We start from the raw sequence: 9,006 nt of genomic DNA, 5'->3' as shown, positions 1-9,006 counted from the left end.
GCAAGGGCGCCAAAGCGGGCAGCCTGCGGGGTCAGGCCTTGGGCACCGGACTTGGGAGGCTTGTGTCGTTCCTTAAAGCCACAAATCCAGCGCCTTCCCTTGTGCTCCGTGCGAGCGACCCTGGATGTTGGAGACGCTTTACGGAAAAGGCCCGTCCGGAGACATTTATTGCAATTTGATGACACCGAGTCCAGCTACGGTTCTGAGAGCAAAGGGAACCCAGAATAAGAACCGTGTAGGGTGGACGCATTTCCTAGATCCTATCACTGCAGAAAGACCAATACTCTCGACTGGAGGCATTTAATTTACAGAGCAAAACTCAACAACTACCACAGCCTGCTGGATGGGGAGACTGAGGCCCTGGGGACGGGACGGGTGCCTGGGCGCTTGTGGCTGCAGTCGCCGGGCCACCGTCCGTCGGCGGGGCGGCTCGAGGCAGAGACAGCAAGGGGCACACGACGTAAGCAGGATTCCCGCGGGGGCCAGCTCCCAGGTCCCGAGACGCGGTGCCGCCGGGGAGGGACGGGTCCCGTAGCGGGTGCTGAGGACGGGGCCCCCACGGGAGCAGAGGTGGCTTCAGGAAGCGCCCCCCACGTCTGCGGCAGGCACAGATTTGCTCCTGGCCAGGCTCCCGGCGAACGGGGTGTCAGGACCCCAAAACAGCGTCTTCATAAATAATTTCCAGTACACGATGCGGCACAGTAGTAGCGTCTCCAGCGCGTTTCACTCCATCTACGGCACTACAGGGGCGATGTGGGGTTTCCCAGTACGCGTCCCCTCCTGTGCGTCCGGGGGACCTGAGCCGCCCCAGGAGGAGCCTCTAGTCCCCGTACTGGACTTCGGCCCGCAGCTCCTTGGTGATGTAGTTCACCAGCATGGCCACCAGCTGCTGCTTCAGGGCCTCACTGCCCATGACCAGCATGGTCAGCTGCACGACGTCCGTCCACTCCAGGTGCCTGACGATGGCGGTCACTTCATTAAAGAGCTTCTGCTGCTCAGAGGGCGGCAGCTGCATCAGGATCTGAGGAATCGGCTGAAACTGTCCGCTTGTCATCCACGCGCCCAACAGGCCCCCAACGGCCCCCCCTGCAAAACAAGGACGGCTTCGATGAGCTGGGCCTTATGCGTGCACGAAGGCCTGGGTTCCTGCTGGGAGCACGCCCGCGGCCGTGACGAGTGGGCACATTCCCGAGCAGGCCAGCACAGCCTCGGCCTCGTGTCCCTCCACCCACAGTCGGGGGGCAGAGGTTTATGGGGACTGCGGTCCATTAGGCTCGGATAATTGACACCCAGCATGCCCTTCCCTAAGCTCTGCCCTCCCAGGTGCAGCACGAGGAGTCTCCTCGCAGCTGCGCCAACTGAAGTCTTCCCCAGGGCCTGGAGGTTTCCTGCCTCCCGCAGAACCCTCTCGTCTGAAAGCAGAGCTGAGAAGCAAGTGCATTTTCAAGGAGAATCATCTCCGTGGTGGGGCTGGGTCTTCCCCATCATCGCTCTTTGTCCCTGAACTTTGGAAATGTCAACTGAAAGCACGTGCTTAAGGGACCCTGGGCACAGAGGAGACCTGTACTCTGGAGGCCCTGGTTGTCCACGCCAGCCCCCCAGAGTTGTATGGTGATAATCATCCAGTGTAGGTTACCTGCTCCTACTCTTCCCGTGACCCCAAAGGGGCATAATCGACATTTTTAAAGGAAAATTTAGGACCCAGTTTCAGGTGCACGACTTGGGGACTCGAGGGCTGTGTCGAGGGACGGTTGTATCTGGTCGGGTGGGCCGCAGGTTTGCTACAGGAAGGGGCCCTGGGGCGGGGGAATCACACTCGGGTGCCCTCTGGGGCCAGGCAGGAATGAGGGCGGCTCAGGGAGCCCGTGGGTGACCAGGAGCTGGGTCCCTGCCTAAAGGACGTGGCTACCCCTCGCCGGCCCACGGCTACCCCTCGGATGCGAGGTTTCTTCATTAAAAATCCCATGATTCTTGAACATCATGACGAGATGTTAATGGATGCAGCTCAGCTACTTAGTGATGCTGAAAGGGCAGAGCCTGGACAGGGGAGACGCTGGGGTCACGGTGGACAAACCTGGCAAGGACCCCCTGAACCAGAGGTCGTGGCGGGCGTCCCCAGGGAGGCCCCGTGGAGGTCACGTGTCCCTGAAAAGGGGCCATGAGCTGGGCGCCCCCCCCCCCCCCGAAGGTCTGGGACAGGAAGGGACCGTTGACGCGAGAACCAGCAAAGTCCCGATCAAGCGCGGGAACGGAGAATAGTGACGCGTCGGGGTTGGTTGCTGACTTGTGACAAATGCACCGCAAGGACCCAAGATGGGAATTTGGGGGAACGGAAGCGGCTGAGGGGTTTGGGGGGTTCCCCGCACGGTCCACCAACCGCTCTGTGCTTCCACGGCCCGGTCCAAGTGAAGGTTTCTCTGAAAGGAGACGCCGGGGCCAGAGGGGCCCGGGCCTGGGTGGACCCCACCAGGAGGCGGGAGCCTGCAGCCTCCCAGGAGGCCCGGCGTGGACGCAGCTGGAAACCCGCTCCTCCCCGGGACGCAGCCAGGCCGGCCTCGGGCCCGGAGGCAGAACGCGGCCCCGGCCAGGCTGCCCCTCGGCTGCAGAGGAAGGAGGACCGGGAGGGGAAAGCAGTCGTTCCCAAGGTCTGCTGAACGTCCCCCACGACGCCCGAGAGACGCTTCGAGCCGGCGGCAGGTGCGCTCCTCTGCACCTGGACGGCTGTTGCTGCTCCGGCCTGGGACCGTCTGCTCCCGGACCCGGCGGTCTCTCCCCACGAGCAAGTGGAGAAGGGCCCCCTCGGCCGTGCCAGCCTCCCCTCAGCTCCCTCTGCAGGGACACGTGATGGTGCCAGGGCAAGGAGGCCGGCGGGGACCCAGCACAGCCCCACTGTCGGACGCTGGGACACGTCCCTGCGGGGAGAGGCGCCCCGGGTCTGCGTGGACACGTGCCATTTGCAAGGATGCCCGGATTCCTGAGACATTCACACTCAAGCCCGTGTTTCCCATAGGATGAGTTAGGTACACGGAGACCGTGTCACAGAAGCAACCTCAGCTCAAAGCATCGCACACGGGTCACCCTTCCGTGGGGTCTCTGTGGTGTCAGGGGCTGTTTGTACGACACCCTGGAGGCTGGCCGCCCCCCGCGGAGCTTGCACTTACCAACAGCTAGTCCGGGTGGGCCTCCGACCAGACCACCGAGGAAGGCCACAGCCCCAGTGACCAGGGCGCCCTTCCCAGAGTGCTTGACGGCTGCCTGCATTTTCCTCTCCTCAGCGATGGAGCAGAGCAGCCTCATGACGTCTTCCACCACGAGGGGCATCTTGGCGAGCCTCGAAGGAAGCATTTCTAAGGGAGAGTGTTAATGAGCATCGGACTATTTCCGCCCAAACGCTAGTCCTCCTAGAGTCGAGGCCGAGTCTCGCGTGGACGGCAGCAGCTCGGCTGGAGCAAGGCCAGGACGCGTGTCCCCCGGTCACCCGCGGAGGCCAGTGTGCCCTCCTGGCATCCACGGCCTTCTGCTGGCTCCCGCATCCCCGGGGCCTGGAGCCTGGCGGGGGGCACGACGGCCCGGCCTCGATCCCGGCCCTGGGACAGGGCAGGGGAAGGCGCTGGACGCGGGGACCGCGTGTGCCCGCCCTGGGCCCCTGAGCACACTCGCCCAGTCCTGCGTGTGAAGTGCAGACACACCAGCTACAGGCTGGGCTCCCGAGGGTCCGAGGGGATCGGAGGCGGGCACCCGGCGGGGGTCAGGGTGGCCCTGGAGGATGTTCTCTCACCCATACACGCCTCTGACACGCCACTGACGCCAGTGGGGCTCCGCATGTGGGCTGTGAAGGCAGGGCCAGGTGACCTGGGAAGGGCCGCGACTCGAGAGGCAACACAGCCGCGGTGCAGGCTGAGCTGCTGCCTTTGCCACAAGCCTCCAGCTGGCGTCCTGACTGCACTGTGGACAGCAAGAGCCTAGGAGAGCACGACCCAGGACTCCTGCCACCTGCCACGTTGCCCTGGAGCTCAGAAAGTGCCACCCACATCCCCCCAACGTGTCTGCTTGACCAGGTGGGGTGTGGAGGCCGCGCAGGGTGCTCCAGGGCCTGGAGGAGGTCGGGTGCGCCTGCCCCGCCCTGGCTCCCTGCGTCCCGGACCTGCCAGGACACCCGTGGCGCCCCGGCTCCTTTCCCCCCACTGCAGCCCTGGCGCAGAGTCCAGGCCCATCCGCCACCCTGGAAGCGAGCCGCCGGGACGGGCGAGCCCCGTGCACACACAGGTCACAGTAATGCACTAGCGTCCTAACAGCAACCGGACTGCACCTGGCGCGAGTCACCGAGCGAGGAGGGGGTGCAGGGTGTGACTTGGTTTACCCAGTCCCAGGTGCTGCGCAGCTATGCCAATAAAATGAGTTTCGCGTCAAATACTACCGCATTTCGAGTATTGAGAACCCACGGGTCTCATTTCACGGTAGGTCCCTTGGTAGAGCGAGCGGTCCTCCCGGGTCCCCGCTGTGTCGTTCACACCCGGCTCATGCCGGCTTTCTGGCCGTCCGCTGTGCTGGGGAGCAGGGAGACCGCGGGCCGTCCTGGCAGGCCCTCTGGAGGCTGCGGGGCTGGCTGCCCGGGGCTGCCCTCACCGGTGGGGAGGATGCACCCGCACTCACACTGCGTGGCGGGCAAGGAAATGCGCTAAAGGGGCAGGAGAGGCCCCGTCCCCCCAGTGTCCCTCAGGGAACCTAGCTCCCCAGCTGCTCTGAATGACTTCCCAGAAGCGCCAGGGGCTAGGGAGGCCTCGTGGTGCAAATGGCACCCCCGGGCCCCCGGAGCCCAGCAGGGCCGCGCAGGGCACAGGCCAGGGCTGCGCAGAGCTGGGGAGCCAGCCGGTGTCGGGCGGTGGACGCGGCCCACCTCTGGCTGGGTGCAGGGGCTCCCCACCGAGGCCTCAGTGCGAGACACCCCTGGGTGAAGCTCCTTGGGGCCTCATTAGCAGGTAGAGCATCAGCAGACCCCGCGGAAGGGCTGGGACCCGGGGCCCGGGGCCTCGCTGAAAGCCCGGCTCCTGACTCGTGACTTCACCACGCGGGGCGGGAAGCCGGTGCTGCGTCTCCCCACTCCTCGCCTGCCGTCTGTACCGCAGGGACGCGGGGGGACAGGCCCAGGGTGGGCGGCGCCTCCCCACGGCGCACCTGTGTCGCCAGCAGGTTCACGCACAAACGGGCTCTGGGCCCAGAGAGCCCCTCTGCTGCCCGGGGGGCGGGGGGGGGCAGCGCCAACTGGCGGCCCCGATGTCACCAGCACCAGGCTGGGGTGCTGCACGGCTGGTTCCGGGGAAGAGAGAGGTGAGCCCACCCGGGAGCACAGCGCGGCTTCTGAGCTGGACCAGGTGGTGCAAGGAGGGGGAGGCTCCCGGGAGGGAGAGCCTTGGAGGAGGGGGAGGCTCGGAGGGCACCTGGTGGCCTCACAGAGCCCGGATGCAGCCTCAGTGGCCTCAGTCCTGCCTCTTCTCTGTTGGGCTCTATAGGGTCTTGCCGTGTAGCCCCAGCTCCCACGGGCCTGTCTTCCTCCTCGACAGGCCGGGGCACATGTCCCCGCGGCCCACCCTGGCCCTGTGGCAGCAGCCCCGACTCCTGACAGACTGGGGGTGGCCGGTGCTGAAACCCCAGCGTCCACGGCCATCTGCGCTGACCTGTCCTGACCAAGCGCAGGGCCGCCCTGACCCCTCGCCCGAGGGGAGCAGGTGCCGCCTCCCTGTGCCCCAGGCCCTGGCTGGGCGGCTGTCCCTGCCTCCCAGCGTAGGGAGGTCACCCTGACCTTTTGGCATCTTGGCATCTCCTCATGTCTTTTTGTACAGGCTAAGGAAACTTCCAGCCCTTCGGATATCTTTTATTATTATTATTATTATTATTATTATTATTATTCATGAGAAACAGAGACAGAGAGAGAGGCAGAGACCCAGGCCGAGGGGGAAGCAGGCTCCAGGCGGGGAACCCACGCAGGACTCGATCCGGGATCCCGGGTCACGCCCTGGGCTGAGGGCGGCGCTAACCTTGAGCCTCCGGCTGCCCTCCCTGCCCTCCCCCGGGATCTTCCCCATCCTCCCATCCCCGGGACTTCCGGCGGGCGGGGCGGGCGGGGCGGGCGGGTGCTGGCACCTGCATCCTCCTAGGACGCGCCCTGCTCCCCCGGAGGGGCGCACAGCCCGTGACCCGGAGCTCACGCACGCCCGGCACTGCGGACGCCCCGCTCGGCGCCAGCGCCCTGAGTCCCGCCCCCGGGGTCGCAGCCCGCTAGGCCGCCTGTGTGCCTGGGCCGTGACTCGGCCTCTCCGTGCCTCAGTGGTTCATACGGGCCCTGGACACCTGGCGCCGGGGGCGGGCCCCGCAGCCCGTGGGTCTCCTGCACCGCGCCCCGGGCGCTGGCCTCTCCCGTGGGTGCCCAGGCCCTGCACCTGCCGGCCGCGACCCGGGGAGACCCAGGCCCTGCACCTGCCGGGCCGTGACCCGGGGAGACCCAGGCCCTGCACCTGCCGGGCCGTGACCCGGGGGCGCGCAGGCTCCGGCTCCTCAGGCCCCGCGTCCCCCCAGGCCCTGCTGCCCGCAGCCCCGCCCCGGCGCGCCCCGCCCCCAGCGCCGCCCGCACCCGGGTCCCCGCACCCCTCCCCGCCCCCGCGCACCCCTCCCCTCCCCCTCCCCACTCCCCGTCCGCGTCCCCGTCCCCGCCTCCTCCCCGGTCCCCGCGCACCCGCCCGCACCCCAGCGCCGCCGCCTTCCGCTCACCCGCCCGGGCCCTTCCGGCGTCCGCTCCGCCGCCGCGGCTCCCTCCTCCTCCTCCTCCTCCTCCTCCCCCTCCCCCTCCCCGCCCCTCCCGCCCGCCGGCCCGGCCGCGCCCCTCCCCCTGGGGGCCTGGCCTGGGCGGCAGCACCCACGATCCCGACCTCGCAGCGCCCCCCCCGCTGGGCTCCCGCCCCTCCCCCTGGCGCGGCCTGGACCGCAGGCGGCTGACCCGGGCGCCCCTCGGTGCCACGAGCCCCCCGCGACCCCCAGGCCCGGATGCGGATGCCGCAGTGACCCGGACCGCGCGGGACCCCGCCCGGTGTCGCCCGGTGCTGCCAGGGGCCTGGGTCTGGGCCTTTGAAAGACTGAGGCCTGGGTTTACTCCTAGGCTTGCGGGGCATAGGTCACGGGGGTATGGACAACACCCCCACCCCCACCCACCCCCCACCCACAGACTCAGGCTGGCCTGGAAGCCTCTCAAATCCGAAAAAGGCCCCGGGGTCCCTCAGTGCCGACCCCACTTGATCAGCCCCCCATGCAGTGAGGTGCAGGGAGTGTCCCCCCGGGCACCCAGGAAGGGGGTGGAGGGCCCTGACTGCAGCCTGGGCCCCCCCAGCTCAGAGCCCTGCTCTCGGGGCGCCTGGCACCCCGGGCCGAGGGCCGCCGTCACCCTGCCTGGCTCCTTTCATTTCTTTTTCTTCTCTGGAATGGAAAGTAGTTTGGGAGTGAGTGTGTCCTCGCAGGCAGCCACACCGCACGTACGCGGCCCAGGTGCCCGCACACACAGCACGCACTTGCACGCACATATGCTATAGCATATACCGGCCCCGTAAGGTGGTTCTTTCAAAAAGGTACACATGTGGCGACTCTAAAGAGCTGTGCCTCTTCACCGCATGCAGCTCAGTGAGCTGGGGGCCAGGTAGACGCCCGTGAGACCATGTCACCAGCCATCCCCTAAGCCCGTCCTTCCCTCCAGAGGTCTCCTCCCACCCTCCTTATTACTGTCACTTGTGCACACGGGGTAAGCACACCTGACGGCCGGCGCGGCCCTTACTATACATTTGTCTACCGCACGGTCTTGGTCTTACCAGGGGCAGGACGGACACTCCCCGCCCACCCTGACATACCCCACCGTCTCCCAGTAGGAGCCCCCCCTGAGTTGGGGGGACGGCCCTCCGCACACTCGGCCCGCCCCGGAGAGCCTCCCATTCCCCTGCGGGCGGCTCCCTCTGGCGGCTCCTCAAGGAATCGGGCTGCCGGCTCCCCGGAGGTGGGAAGGCGAAGGCAGGAGAGATGCTGGAAGGAAAAGCCACAGGCAGGGTCCTCCAGGGCAGGCGAGCTGCGGGCAGCCCCGCCACCTCTGCACCTGGGACCTGCACCCTGATATGAATGAAGTCGTGGGGTCGCACGCGCACAAGCCCGCCGGGGTAGCGCGGGACGCCGCGGTCTCCTCGTGGCAGCCAGGCCTCCTGCAGAGCGGGGCCTGAGAATGACAGGCGCGGTGCCCTGGCCCGGCATCCAGACAGCGGCCCCGTGACGCCCACCGTGCTGAGGTCTGGCTCGGGGACCTTGCGGAGGTCATTCAGCTGCTCTATGCCTCAGTTTCCTCCTTTGGGAAATGGCAACGATAATAGTGCCTTCTCGTAGGGTCGTTCTGGAGACTCGGGGAGGTGATGCCTGGGCATCTAGGTCATTCTTGTTGATGTCATAGACTCTGAAAACGAAGCCCATCTCCAGAGTCGCAGTGGGAGCCTCGCACCCAGGGAGGCAGGAGACTGACTCCACCCCCCTACCCCCCCCCACCACGCAGGGTCCACCATGCTGGAGGCCCAGGCTGCATTCACGGAGCCCGTGTCGGACGTCGGCCCATCACTCACCGCACGTTAACTGAGCACCTTGGGCTTCCCGAGGTCCCTGGACTCTGTCCTGTGCCTGCTGAGGACGGGGAGGGGCATCCCTGGGCCCGAGGCTCAGAGAGCCTGGATCAAAGGCCGAAGGGAGGCTCGGGCCCCGGAGGCTCTCCAGGCTTGCGGAAGCTCTGCAGGGTGCAAGGTCCATCTCAACCGTGTGCGGGCTGGGGTACAGGACAGGGGCTGATGGGACGGGGTGCGGCCTAGGACACCCTTCCTTCCGTGGCCCCGTCTTTCCGGGGACGCACGCCATTCCCTTCGTACGTGGAATGTTCGGCGCACTGCTGGCCACGTAGCAGGGAGATGGATGGGCTGGCTAGAGCCCTGTGACGAG

The 9,006-nt window shown here is 67.0% G+C and overlaps 1 protein-coding gene across 3 annotated transcripts; it reads right to left on the bottom strand.

Annotated features, from left to right (window-relative positions):
• Positions 1 to 284: 284 nt before the first annotated feature.
• C1H19orf12 (chromosome 1 C19orf12 homolog) lies at positions 285 to 8,781 on the bottom strand. 3 transcript variants are annotated; one of them, XM_072783240.1, is made up of 3 exons: positions 8,640 to 8,781; positions 3,162 to 3,347; positions 285 to 1,086 (listed from the first exon to the last, which is right to left on the bottom strand). In XM_072783240.1, the coding sequence occupies exons 2-3, from the start codon at positions 3,343 to 3,345 to the stop codon at positions 821 to 823; spliced, it is 450 nt and encodes a 149-aa protein (XP_072639341.1). In that variant the 5' UTR covers positions 3,346 to 3,347; positions 8,640 to 8,781; the 3' UTR covers positions 285 to 820. The 3 variants fall into 3 exon arrangements, with proteins under 3 accessions (XP_072639341.1, XP_072639345.1, XP_072639348.1); XM_072783244.1 differs by lacking the exon at positions 8,640 to 8,781 and adding an exon at positions 6,766 to 6,829; XM_072783247.1 differs by lacking the exon at positions 8,640 to 8,781 and adding an exon at positions 6,741 to 6,804.
• Between the last annotated feature and the right edge of the window lie 225 nt (positions 8,782 to 9,006).

This window comes from Canis lupus, chromosome 1 (assembly GCF_048164855.1).
Source record: "Canis lupus baileyi chromosome 1, mCanLup2.hap1, whole genome shotgun sequence".
In the NCBI taxonomy this organism is placed as follows: Eukaryota; Metazoa; Chordata; class Mammalia; order Carnivora; family Canidae; genus Canis; species Canis lupus.
The sequence above is the reverse complement of the archived record's forward strand: the minus strand, read 5'-3'. Positions and strand labels throughout refer to the sequence as shown.